At 42.2% G+C, this 13,051-nt stretch overlaps 1 protein-coding gene across 9 annotated transcripts in view; it reads left to right on the top strand.

The window, feature by feature from the left end:
• Positions 1-13,051, top strand: part of col7a1 (collagen, type VII, alpha 1) — a 135,888-nt gene that overhangs the window by 114,184 nt on the left and 8,653 nt on the right. For 4 of the 9 annotated variants that reach the window (XM_028967215.1, XM_028967218.1, XM_028967223.1 and 1 more), the window contains 26 exons: positions 2,582-2,617; positions 2,886-2,921; positions 3,011-3,070; positions 3,435-3,560; positions 3,647-3,718; positions 3,785-3,820; positions 4,430-4,489; positions 4,619-4,663; positions 4,757-4,792; positions 5,443-5,478; positions 5,554-5,610; positions 5,702-5,773; positions 5,881-5,952; positions 6,116-6,151; positions 6,252-6,332; positions 6,408-6,461; positions 7,687-7,740; positions 8,194-8,256; positions 8,377-8,439; positions 8,737-8,853; positions 8,939-9,016; positions 9,266-9,319; positions 9,533-9,581; positions 9,907-9,915; positions 11,735-11,824; positions 12,077-12,202. In XM_028967215.1, coding sequence (XP_028823048.1) covers positions 2,582-2,617; positions 2,886-2,921; positions 3,011-3,070; positions 3,435-3,560; positions 3,647-3,718; positions 3,785-3,820; positions 4,430-4,489; positions 4,619-4,663; positions 4,757-4,792; positions 5,443-5,478; positions 5,554-5,610; positions 5,702-5,773; positions 5,881-5,952; positions 6,116-6,151; positions 6,252-6,332; positions 6,408-6,461; positions 7,687-7,740; positions 8,194-8,256; positions 8,377-8,439; positions 8,737-8,853; positions 8,939-9,016; positions 9,266-9,319; positions 9,533-9,581; positions 9,907-9,915; positions 11,735-11,824; positions 12,077-12,202 — 1,618 coding nt within the window. Of the gene's footprint in view, positions 1-2,581; positions 2,618-2,885; positions 2,922-3,010; positions 3,071-3,434; positions 3,561-3,646; positions 3,719-3,784; positions 3,821-4,429; positions 4,490-4,618; positions 4,664-4,756; positions 4,793-5,442; positions 5,479-5,553; positions 5,611-5,701; positions 5,774-5,880; positions 5,953-6,115; positions 6,152-6,251; positions 6,333-6,407; positions 6,462-7,686; positions 7,741-8,193; positions 8,257-8,376; positions 8,440-8,736; positions 8,854-8,938; positions 9,017-9,265; positions 9,320-9,468; positions 9,582-9,651; positions 9,885-9,906; positions 9,916-11,734; positions 11,825-12,076; positions 12,203-13,051 lie in introns of those variants that run through there. The other 5 variants (XM_028967216.1, XM_028967217.1, XM_028967221.1 and 2 more) reach the window with 5 other exon arrangements.

Here is a 13,051-nt window from a genome sequence, read left to right as displayed (position 1 = left end):
TTCCTGGAGCAAGGACTGGGGTTGGGGTATTGCCCGCACCCCCTGGAGCCCTGTGGATGAGTGACAACTTTGAAAGTGTAGTACATTAGATCTCTAGAAGATTATAAAAAGGAATCAGCAGATGACTTTTAACTCCCAGGCAGTAAGGGCCAAAGATGGAAATCCGTGGAGGTCACCAATTTCACAATGTCACCAATGTCTGCACCAGGATGCCCTTCATAACAGAGTTACCATCCATATGAGAGTGCATGGCGAGGCATGAAGAAAAAAAAAGAGAAGGGTGTGTTCGTATTAAGTTATTTAGAATGACAGTAGGTGAGGTTAAACATTTATTGTGGCACTAATTACCAGAAGTGGGACAAAGTCATTGCTTTTCAAGTCACAAGTAAGTCTTTGCCCTCAAGTCCCAAGTCAAGTGCCAAATCAAGACAGTGTTGAGTCAAGTCCAAAGTCAAGACTGATAAGTCTCAAGTCAAGTCCTAAGTCCTGCAGTTTGAGTTTCGAGTCCTTTCAAGTCTTTTTGACCGCACAATAATAATACATTTTCACAGATCGTGTATGCTTTTAAAATCTATTGTTTTATGAAAACAAGTGCAATTGAAACTGCAGAAATAAATAGTGCTGACATTGCACTATTAACTTCTTTTTTAACATTTAACTCATATTTTTTAAGAATTTTCTTCATTTTAAACCACTGCTTTACAGAATAAACGCATCTGAAAAAACAAGTGCAACTGTAATTATTTGAACAAAAAGTGGTAACATTGTATTTCCATGACATATTGCATTTCAATTAGTTCCACAGTAGTTTGTCCTGTACTGTAACAAATACATGAACATAACAGACTTAACCGCGGGAAGTGGAAAATAAGATGTACTTGTGTTTACCAACTGTTTATTCAGTTAAATAGCTGCATCCATGTTACCACGTCACGTTTGATGTGGTAATTTCACAGTTCGAAGACTCGTTCTCGCCCCCTACAGTGCAATTCGGCTAGGTATACATCTGCGCTAAAAGGTGAAAGTCATCATAGTGTAGCGGTTCTTCTTCTGTGTTGTGTAACTTTTTGATTTCGTTTCTTGAACCACAAATGATGAGCTGACATCCAAGAGATTTTCTGTGCAAAGTGTATTCTGTACAAAAAGCAAGGTTGCGTCAGAACATCGCGTCACATCGCATCTTTCTGCACTTCTCTCTCTCACAACTCACGCCATGTGTCCAAGAGAACTGAACATTAACATAAAGCATTCACAATTTACAATACTGCATACCTGTACAAAAAGCAAGGTCGCGTCAGAACATCGCATCTTTCTGCACCTCTCTCTACAATATACAGTATTAAAAGAACATAAAAAAAATATTCACAAAATAACACACATGCAAAATATTCCTAATATGTACATGAATTAAAATGAAATAAATAACTTTTTGCACACAAACCCCACGCACCTCTCACAGCTCACGCCATGTGTCCAAGAGACCTGAACCGGGTCTCAAAAACAAAATAAAAGTCTTGAGAAAATAAGAACATTAAAGACACAAGAAATAAGAAATATACTTATAAATCTAACCATTTAACTCCGGCACAATAGCTTGCATAGTATAGACCCAGCTCCCAACCCAACTTTGTGAATAGATTAACGGCGATATTTTTTTATCGCCGATAAGAGTCTCACGTTAACGCAGCACGTTTTTATCGCCCGATAAGAGTCTCACGTTAACGCAGCACATTTTTATCGCCCGATAAAGAGTCTCACGTTAACGCAGCACGTTTTTATCTCACACAGCACGTTAACGCCGATAACGGCCCACCACTAATATGTATGTATTGTATGTCTTTGTTGGTGGCTAAAATACACGTTGCTGCTGACCGCCGTCTACTGCGTGCGATACTGTACATTGGCTAATGTTATGTATAAGTACCTCATCCTACCAGGTTTTTAAAAATCACTTTAATAAGTGTACGAATTAAGGGAGTGAACTCGAAGTGGACAGATTACCAGTTTGCGACGTTAACAGCGAGTTTACAGCCTCACTGATTTAACTACACAGTTAGCAAATAAGCGTTAGCATTCACTCAGAACTTACCGTTCTTTGTGCAACTTCAAATGTCGAACGAAGTTGGAAGTTGTTGCATCTCCGTCTGTAATCTTCGACCCGCATACTGCTATTCGTTTTTTTGGTGACCACCTTGTAGTTTTTATATCCGAACGAAACTATCTTTGGTATCATTTTGTCTAACTGGCGCGTTATTTGTTCCACTGCATTGGTTGTCCTGTAATTTGATTGGATGGATGCTGTTGGCTCAAAACAACGTGGATTTAATATTTGGGTTTTCTGGGAAACAGCAAGTCTTGTCAAGTCAAAAGGCTCAAGTCCAAGTGAAGTCACGAGTCAATGATGTTAAAGTCCAAGTCGAGTTGCAAGTCTCTTTACATTTTGTCAAGTCGAGTCTAAAGTCATCACACCTCTGCTAATTACTGCAGCATTACTAACAGTGGTTATGTGTAGTGTCCTTATTAAAGTAAATGCTTAATTTATATGTGTTCCTTTTTGTGTGTGAATGTTTGCATGTAACAGGGTGTTACTGGTGAAGCTGGTGCTCCTGGTGAAGATGTGAGTCAAATCTCTCAGTGTTCTGAAATGTATATAGAAAAACTGAAACAATGTGAATACATTTTTATGGCTAAATTACCATCTTTTATTAAATAATAAGAATACAAAAAAGAACTCCGAACCCTGAACCCTAAACTCTCTAGCAGCCCAGGGTGTCAGCTGTTGGGAAAGATGTTATAAATAAAACCTGTGTTATGTCAAATTTTACATTAAATCCCTGTAGAAATAGAACACAACAGTAATGTTATAATACATTTGTCTATCCCAGGGAATCAGAGGACCACCTGGACCAAAGGGAGATAAAGTGAGTCGTGTGTCTTTCATCATTTCTATTGTCTGCTTTCTTGTACTCACAGCTGTTTTCTGATCTCACCATTCTGTGTTTTGTTGCAGGGGGAGAGGGGGGTGGGAATGTTAGGACCACCAGGACAGACAGGACCTCTGGGTCTAAAGGTAGGTTTTTCTCTCTCTCCCACAGACACATGCACATAATAACAGACACAGAACTGTGTGTAACATTTACATTTTTACATTTACAGCATTTATCAGACATCCTTATCCAAAGCGACTTACAATCAGTAGTTACAGGGACAGTCTCCCTGGAGCAACTTAGGGTTAAGGGTCTTGCTCAGGGACACAATGGTAGTAAGTGGGATTCGAACCCGGGTCTTCTGGTTCATAGGCGAGTGTGTTACCCACTAGGCTACTACCACCCTATTTAACATATAACATAACATATAAATGGTGTCATAATTTTCATGTAAGATTCATGCGTAATTCAACTCTCTCTCTCTCTCTCTCTCTCTCTCTCTGTCAGGGAGACCCAGGACTGCCGGGAACTCCAGGCCCTCCTGGTCCTCAGGGGGCATCAGGAACTGCAGGACTGGTAGGCCAGAGGGGTGAAAGTGGACAAGCAGGTCCCCCTGGACCTCAGGGAGAGAGGGTGAGTGTGCTTCACATGTGTTCACAATACCTCTTACCTGGACCCTGTTTCTGTACATGTAATGTCTTGTGTGTGTGTTTGGACAGGGTTTGCAGGGATCTCCAGGTAGAGATGGTAACCCAGGAACACCAGGGACCCCTGGTCCAGGCGGTCAAGCAGTGAGTGTTTGTTTTGTGTGTCTGTGTGTCTGTTTGTGCTTTACACCATCTCTTCTTGCTCTTCAGGGTTCCTCTGGTGCAGCTGGTCTGAAAGGTGACAAGGTAAGAATACATTCTTAAATGTATTATTCTTAAGTTTGTTTAATGTGTAGTCAGAAAAAAAGACAAACCCTAGACGACTCCCCAAATGTATGGAGAAAGGTGCACTAGTCAGAGTTAAATGTAACTTTTTGACCACCAACACATCAAATCAGCCCAAGAACACATCGCCACAGTAAAACATAGTGGTGGCAGCATCAAGGTAAGGATGGATGGTGCTAAGTACAGGGATCGTCTTGAGGAAAACCTGTGCCAGCCTGAATGTGATCAATTTACTTCCAGGTTGTGAGGCAACAAAAAGGGGGGGGGGGGGGGGGGGGGCAAGGGGTGTGAAGGCACTGTAAGGAAGTATCACTAGGTAGAGCTGTCTGATTGTGAAAATGCAAACGAATTGTCTGGTGATGGAGAGAGCTTATTGTACATAGTATACAAGGCCTTTTATTTGCCAGATGAATTAGCAGGAAAGTACACAAGCAAAGCCCATTCTAGCCTACTACCACTATCACACTTACTCATGGGGTGCCAGCCCACTGCAGGGCACAATATGTAATGTGCTGAACAATGATCAGTATATCAATATCCCTAATAGTGAGTGTGTATAATGTGTGTCAGGGTGAACCAGGGGTTGGAGCCCCAGGTCTGCGAGGAGAGAGGGGTGATCCTGGATCTCGGGTAAAACTCTTATGAGATTTCATCTATACAATCAAAAACAAAGAATTGTGATTGCCTGAATGTTTGTTATTGTTCTTGTAGAGAGAAGTAATTATAAGCTGTCCACTGTGTCTGTGCGTGTTTGTTTAGGGGGAGGAAGGCCGTGCAGGATCAGATGGAGATCGAGGTCCTGTGGTAAATAGTCTTGTCCTCATTATGTATATTGTTTTCCTCCTCAAATTTAAAATTTCTCAGTGTGTGTGTGTATGTGTGTGTGTTTTTGTTCAGGGTCCACCTGGCATCAGAGGAGACAGAGGAGAGAAGGTGAATGTGTAAATGAACTGAAAAGAAAAAACAGCCATTTTCAGATTAAGTTTATTTTCATTTTTAATTTAATTTTTGATGTGTGTGTCCTCTGCTTTTAACCATCACCCTTGGTGAGCAGTGGGCAGCCATGACAGGCGCCCTGGGTGCTTTGCACAGTTGTACCTCAGTGGTACCTTGAAGACTTCGGGAATCCTTTCTTAACCGTTAGGCCACCACTGGCACAAAACACCATCCTGAGAGCAGACATTAAAAAAGCCACATAAAGTGAAATTAGGGAACAAAGAAATTAGTGTCTAGGCTGAGACAGTAAGCAGTCCATCCCTATACAGTGTTTTGGACATTTGAATGAAAGGCAGTGGTGGGGGCAGTGGTGGCATAGCGGTTAAGGAAGCGGCCCCGTAACCCCGTAAGCGGTTCGAATCCCGATCCGCCAGGGTGCCACTGAGGTGCCACTGAGCAAAGCACCGTCCCCACACACTGCTCCCCGGGCGCCTTTCATGGCTGCCCACTGCTCACTCAGGGTGATGGGTTAAATGCAGAGAACAAATTTCACTGTGTGCATCGTGTGCTGTGCTGCTGTGTATCACATGTGACAATCACTTCACTAAATGGATAAATAAAGCACCACTGTATATCTGTTTTTCTAGGGGGATCTAGGTCTACCTGGAGAGAAAGGAGAAAAGGTATGTAAGTGTGTGTGTGTGTTCATGATGAGACATTAAATGAAAACTGAACTTATTTCTACTTCTTTCTGATAGGGTGACACACTAATGACAGGTGGGCCACCAGGAGAGAAAGGGATCAAAGGAGAGCTGGTGAGTCAGCAGACTCTCGAGGAAGAATATGTTTATTTCTTTTGTTAATGTGACACACTGAGAATGTTTGTGTGTGCTTTGTGTTTCTTAGGGTGACCGAGGGCCAAAAGGTATACAAGGGGAGAAGGGCACAAAAGGACAGGAGGGTCCACCAGGAGAACAGGTGTGTGTTTGCATGAAAAGTGTTGCTGCTAATAAGTATTATTGTTATTGGTTTTTTTTTTTATTTGTGTGTGTGTGGGTGAGTGTAACAATTGCCTTTCTCTCCAGGGTTTAAGGGGTGATCCAGGAGACCGAGGGTCCCCAGGCTTTCCTGGAGCACGAGGTCCAGGTGGACAGAAGGTGATTGATAGTCAGAAGAAACTCAGAAATATTATCACTATTACAAATATGAAAAGACAAAAATAAGGATGGTATTAAAAAAAAAAAACATTGTTTTGACTATTATTATGACCAGGGATAAAACAGCTTTTTTCAAAACCGTGTGTCTCCTTGTGTCTCATAGGGAGAGGCAGGATTTCCAGGGGTTCCTGGCGAGTCTGTGAGTGTCATGATGTTGCATGAGATTATTTCATACAAACACACAAATGTGTCTGAACCATTTTGATATTTTCGATATTTTGTGTGTGTGTTTTCTACAGGGAACTCCTGGCAATGATGGGTTGCCAGGGCTGAGGGGAGAACCAGGAGGTTTGGGAAATGCAGGGCAGCGTGGACTCAAGGTTAGTTATGGTGTGTGAGAGACGTTGCATGTGGTGCTTATATTACACTTATATTACACTACGTTTGGTTTCCAGGGAGACCGTGGACCAAAGGGGGTGTGTGGAGCAATTGGACCCAAAGGAGATAAGGTGGGGTGGCATGTGTGTGTGTGTCTACAGGTGTGTCCAAAGGTTTGGACACACCTTCTCATTCAATGTGTTTTCTTTATTTTCATGACCATTTACGTTGGTAGATTCTCACTGAAGGCATCAAAACTATGAATGAATACATATGTGTAGACCTGGCCTCCACAGTCACCGGACCTGAACCCAATCGAGATGGTTTGGGGTGAGCTGGACCGCAGAGTGAAGGAAAAGGGGACAACAAGTGCTAAATACCTCTGGGAACTCCTTCAAGACTGTTGGAAAACGTCTTGAAGCTCATCGAGAGAATGCCAAGAGTGTGCAAAGCAGTAATCAAAGCAAAGGGTGCCTATTTTGAAGAAACTGGAATATAAAACAAGTTTTCAGTTGTTTCACCTTTTTTTAAGTATATAACTCCACATGTGGTCATGCATCCTTTTGATGCTTTCACTAAAAATCTACCAATGTAAATGGTCATGAAAATAAAGAAAAAGCATCGAATGAGAAGGTGTGTCCAAACTTTTGGCCTGTACTGTACTGTATGATCATTTTATGTCTGCATGCTTGTGTGAAATTCTCAGTAGCAACCCATTCACACATGCAAAGATATTAAACCATATACAGTGGGTACGGAAAGTATTCAGACCCCCTTAAATTTTCACTCTTTGTTATATTAGAGTAATTTACTAAAATAATTTTAAGTTTATTTTTTCCTCATTAATGTACACACAGCAACCCTAATTGATATTTCAGAAAAACTGAAATATCACGTAAACTGAAATTAGGTTATGTGTATTAAAATGGAATGGAACCGCGAAAAAGTATTGAACACATTTACTGAAATTTATTTAAACTTTGTATAAAAGCCCTTGTTGGTAATTGCTGCTGTATGACAAAATTAGATGCATGCATGGTTGTGATTTTGGCCCATTTTTCCACACTAGCAGTTTTCAAATCCTGACGGTTCCATTGCCTTTGGTTTTATCCATCATGTTATCACCCACCTTGATAATGAGACCTTTTATGGATCATTAGTTAGGACTGATATTAATTTGCTGGATTGTTGTCAAAGGAAACCTTCAGTACTGTTCAGTACTTTTTGCTTCTGTTCTTTTTTATTTGATTTCTTTCTTTGAGATAATTATTTTACCCTCTGTATGATGTTTCTGTGCTATGTATTAATGTGTGTGGGTACTTACAGTTGGTTTATGATGAATTATTGTATCAACAGGGAGATCCAGGTGTTAATGGCCGACCAGGACTTCCAGGGAGAAAAGGAGAACAGGTGATGTTCTTATATACACACACAAACAGATGTTTTCGTTAAATAAGGCTGACTGTCATTCAGACTATGTGCCACATGATGGCATGGTGGTTCCAAATCTGTTCAAATCTGGGCTCAAATTACATGCTGAAGTGGTTTCTGTGGGTTCTCTGTTTTCCCACTTGTTCTCACAAGTTAGCAAAAAATTTGAGTTTGTGAGTGAATGGTGTGTGTGTGTCTGTGTGTGTGTGTGTGTGTGTGTGTACTAGGGATGCAATAGTACAGGTATCCAATATACAGCCCGTACCTCAGTTTTTGGACTATGGTTTCAGTTCATTTTTAGTACATGTGAAGAAACAGAGAACAATGTGTGGGTTATTTTCTTGTGTTTATTTAAAGAGTGACAATGTCGTTTTGCTGCAGTTTTTATAAATCATTTTAAAGAAAAAAATGTGCTCATTTTGTTTTCTCTAGGGGGAGATGGGATCTTCAGGCGCCATAGGCACTCCAGGGAAAGAGGGTCTAATTGGACCAAAGGTGTGTGTGTGTCTGTGTGTGTGAGTGAGTAACTTTGATAATGTAGACTAATATAAAATAGATCTGTCTTTTTTTTGTGTGTGTGTGTGTGTGTGTGTGTGTGTGCGTGCATGTTTTCAGGGTGATAGAGGCTTTGATGGTATTACTGGACCAAAAGGAGCTCAAGGAGAGAAAGGAGAAAGGGTGAGAAGCCTGCTACACCTTCAAGCTCTTTACATCAGAGACATGTTAAATGAAAATGCACAAACAAGTAATATAGGTCCAGTCCCATATTTTATGTATTTTTTTTTAACCAGGGATGTAATTAAAACTATAAAATAGCATGGAGCTTTTTTTTCTGAAGTAATAGTTGCAGAGATGTTGTGTTGTTATTAATCAGCACATGTAGCCGATGTGCAACTGCTGTGGTTCTGCTGCCTGCACACTGAACTGAATCTGTTTTGCCCTACCCCACCCCACATCATCACACCCCTGCTGCAGGGTCCACCTGGAATCCCAGGCCCACCAGGACCAAGAGGTGCTGATGGGCCTTCAGGTCTCACTGGTCCCCAGGGGGTGGCAGGAGCTAAAGGACCTGAGGGGTTGCAGGGACAGAAGGTGGGCTTGCGTATGTGGTAGTTTATGTGAAACTAAAATGATGGGCCTCCTGCTTCACTTTGATTGTGCATGTATGTGATTTCAGGGAGAGAGGGGTCCACCCGGTCTTGGTATGGCTGGGCCCAGTGGAATCCCAGGAATTCCAGGAGACAGAGGAGAGCCGGTGGGTTAATGCATGTGCACTTAACTGGTTATCTTCAAAATTCATAACATCTTATCAGCAATTATAATAATTCTGCCATATACCTATTAATAACCTTGCCAAGTTATGTAAGGAGAAATGTTGTTATTGCCCTCCCACATAGACCAAACCAATGATTTTGTGGGGTTTTGTTGGCATGTGTGAATATAGCTTGTTTTTTGTGGTTTTGGTGTGTGTATTCATTGTGTGTGCGTGTGTGTTCTGGAAAAGGGAGAAATGGGGCCAAATGGTGTTAAAGGAGAGAGAGGACAGCCAGGCCTGACGGTTTGTATTTAACCCTAAAACGCACACACATACACACACACACACACACACACACACACACACACTAAACCTACCTTTACCACTATTTTTTATTGCAGTAACAAAAATGTATGTATCTTTAGTTTTCCTTATCTTTTATTTTATTTTAGCAAGCAGTCATTTGAACACACACAAATACACATAGGGCTGATGTTTCTGGGGATTTTCTAATAGGAGGACGAGATTCGTACCTTTGTTCGGTCCGAAATGAACCAGCACTGTGGTGAGTCCCTCTTCTGTACTACCCTCTGCTGGCAACTGCTCTACTAAGTCCCACATCTTCCTCCCTCTAGACCCCACTACTTCCTCCTACTGCAACTTATCCTCCATTCTTTCAGGCTGTACACTACTGCCTTCTTCTGCCAGCAGCTCTCATTACCTCTTCTGATCATTACCTCAACCTGTACCTCAAATAAGCTGAGATGAGTTGTTTTTATACACAGTTATTCATACACAGATTTTATGAATGCTTCTAAGTGCTGCCAAATATGGTTATAATACCGCTAATGGTCTCACTCTCTCTCCCTCTCCCATTTTCTCGGTCTCAGCTTGTGGAGGTAAGAGTCTCTTCGCCTGTTGCATCACACTTGTATCAATGTCTGTTTTTGATCTAACAAAAACAGTCAGTCTAAACACAATCATACATACACACACAAATTGTATTTCTCAATATGGAGCACATCAAGTACAAACTTTCATTCTTTGGCAATTCAGCATGGAAGTCCAGTACATAACTCTCAATTTAGTTTTGAGACGGTTGTGTTCTTGCTGATGTACATCTCCACATCAGCAATTGTTTACTGTACAATAAAATAAAACAAGACTGTTTATTTAATGTAATGTAGTACGACACGCTAGCAGTAACAACAGCAACTGCCACCCAAAAAATTCTGAATATTTTACCTATAACAGTTTCTTCTTGACTGTACAAGGTAGGGTGGTAGAAGCCTAGTGGGTAACACACTCGACTATGAACCAGAAGACCCAGGTTCAAATCCCATTACTACCATTGTGTCCCTGAGCAAGACACTTAACCCTTTTGCTCCTGGGGGACTGTCCCTGTAATGCTGTAAATGTAAATGTCTTCTCTGGTTTTATTTTATAATTTTTTTCATATATTAATCTCGAACTCAAACATAACTGTGAACATCCATCATAGTTGACAGGGAATAAATTTATATATTTCAATAAGTATATTTCCAGTGGTGACCTAGAGCGGTTAAGGAAGCGGCCCCATAATCAAAAGGTTGCTGATTCAAATCCTGGTCTGCCAAGGTGCCCCTGAGGTGCCACTGAGCAAAGCACCCTCTCCATCCACTGCTCCCTGGGCGCCTCTCATGGCTGCCTACTGCTCACTAAGCTGATTGGTTAAATGCATAGGACACATTTCGTTGTGTCAACGTGTGCTGTGCTGTGCATCAAAATGACAATCACTTCACTTTCACATTACAGGGCAGTGGTGGCCTAAGTGTTAAGGAAGTAATCAGAAGGTTGCCGGTTCGAATCCTGATTCCCCAAGGTGCCAGTGAGGTGCCAAAAAAAAATGGCATCAAGATCAAGAATGGCATCAAGTGAAATCATAAAAAAGGCCACTTGTTAATGAGGGAAATCCTAAAGAGGATTTAGTCTGCTAGGTTGATCTAGGTTGACACCTTGGGGTAAGATAAGCTTGAGCAAGCTGAAGTTGGCCAGGTCTGTGGCAGATGACAACCTGAAAATACTGAAAGATGACCATGCTTTTACATCAGTGGATCTTTTTATTTGCTGATTGCATGGTCATATTTAAAGATTAATTGGAAATAATAAATGTTGCTACCTCAGTACTTTAATGCTTCTTGGTTTTTTTTTTCCTAGTGTTAAATAAGGCAAGTGTTTACTAAGGTCATGGATGAGGAAAGTGAGGTGATGGGAAGTTGCATGACATCTGGGCAGGATCAGTTTTAAAATTGTCCATAATTAGGAAGTACTAGAAATGAAGTGCATAAATAATTGCATGGGTAGAAATCTCTAGCAAACATACCTCATCGACTTAGTCTCATTTAGTGATAGGAAAATATGGCCTATAGTCTAATACTGCTCTAAATATATAGCCACGGTGGTAGTAGTCCTCACCTATGAACTAGAAAACACAGGTTCAAATCCCACTTACAACCATTGCGTCCCTGAGCAAAGTTGCTCCAGGGAGGCACTGTCCCTGCAACTACTGATTGTATGTCACTCTGGATAAGGGCGTCTGATAAATGCTGTAAATGTAATGTAATGTAAATGTATGTAAAAGCTGTCGTGTGACCAATTTGCTGCTATGTGTTTGCATGTGTCTTTACTGATGGCTCTGCTTGTTGTTGTGGGTCTGTGTTTGGTGGCTGGGGTTCTCAGGTGTGTTGGACTCTCAACCCCTCCCTCCTGTCCTGTCTTACTGGGCAGATTCTGCCCCCAACCACCCCCTGACTCAGTCAGGAGAGGAGGGTGAGTTCTGCCTTGTCCTTGCTCTTGTCCATCTCTCCTCTCTGCAGTAAACACCACAGCACGGTGCTCATCTGTATGTTTGGTCTGTGACGAATAAAATGTATTTCTTGTTGAGCCCAAAGAAAAGACGTATCTGATAGAGGTACAGGTTTGATGCACATATAGCAAAATCGGTACTGAGAAACTGTTATAATGCAAAAAACGAGACACTGTGTGTGTGTGTGTGTGTGTGTGTGTGTGTGTGTGTGTTAGGAAGGGAACTTCATGTGGTAGTAAACACAAATGATCCAGACTACCAGCATGTATACTCCATAGAGAACTATGATGACACCGCAGCAAACACCATGGACTTTTCCCCCTCGGCCAATCAAAATGAAGGTACTCCTTCGATGAAGTCACTGATTCATTCATGAGCTGTGAGTAGTATGTATCATACACTTTATGTCAAAATGATTGATGACCTGTCGATATGAGGTAAAATGTTTTGATGGATCGTCTTCCCCCTCTCCACCCCTCCCTTCCCCTAACCTTCCTCTTACCTTCTCATCCCTCCCCATTTCCTCTCCTACCTCCTACACTCCCCTCAGACATTCTTCCATCTGTGGTATGTGGCATCTCTTAGCCTCTCTTTTAAAACAGAAACCTTATCAATCACAGTATAGTGCTCAGAGGGCAGAGGTGGCCTAGCGGTTAAGGAAGTGGCCCCGTAATCATAAGGTTGCAGGTTCGAATCCCGATCCGCCAAGGTGCCACTGAGGCGTCACTGAGCAAAGCACCGTCCCCACACACTGCTCCCCGGGCGCCTGTCATGGCTGCCCACTGCTCACTCAGGGTGATGGGTTAAATGCAGAGGACAAATTTCACTGTGTGCACTGTGTGCTGTGCTGCTGTGTGTCACATGTGACAATCACTTCACTTTTGGGGGAGTGGTGGCCTAGCGGTTAAGGAAGCGGCCCCGTAATCAGAAGGTTGCCGGTTCGAATCCCGATCCGCCAAGGTACCACTGAGGTGCCACTGAGCAAAGCACCGTCCCCACACACTGCTCCCCGGGCGCCGGTCATGGCTGCCCACTGCTCACTCAGGGTGATGGGTTAAATGCAGAGGACAAATTTCACTATGTGCACCGTGTGCTGTGCTGCTGTGTATCACATGTGACAATCACTTTTTTTTTTAAAGAAGCCCTGACCATTGACCCCGCAGCATCATCTCACAGGCACAAGTATGCCC

This window comes from Denticeps clupeoides, unplaced genomic scaffold, assembly GCF_900700375.1.
Source record: "Denticeps clupeoides unplaced genomic scaffold, fDenClu1.1, whole genome shotgun sequence".
Lineage (NCBI taxonomy): Eukaryota > Metazoa > Chordata > Actinopteri > Clupeiformes > Denticipitidae > Denticeps > Denticeps clupeoides.
Note: the sequence above shows the minus strand (reverse complement) of the source record. Positions and strands in the feature narration are given on the sequence as shown.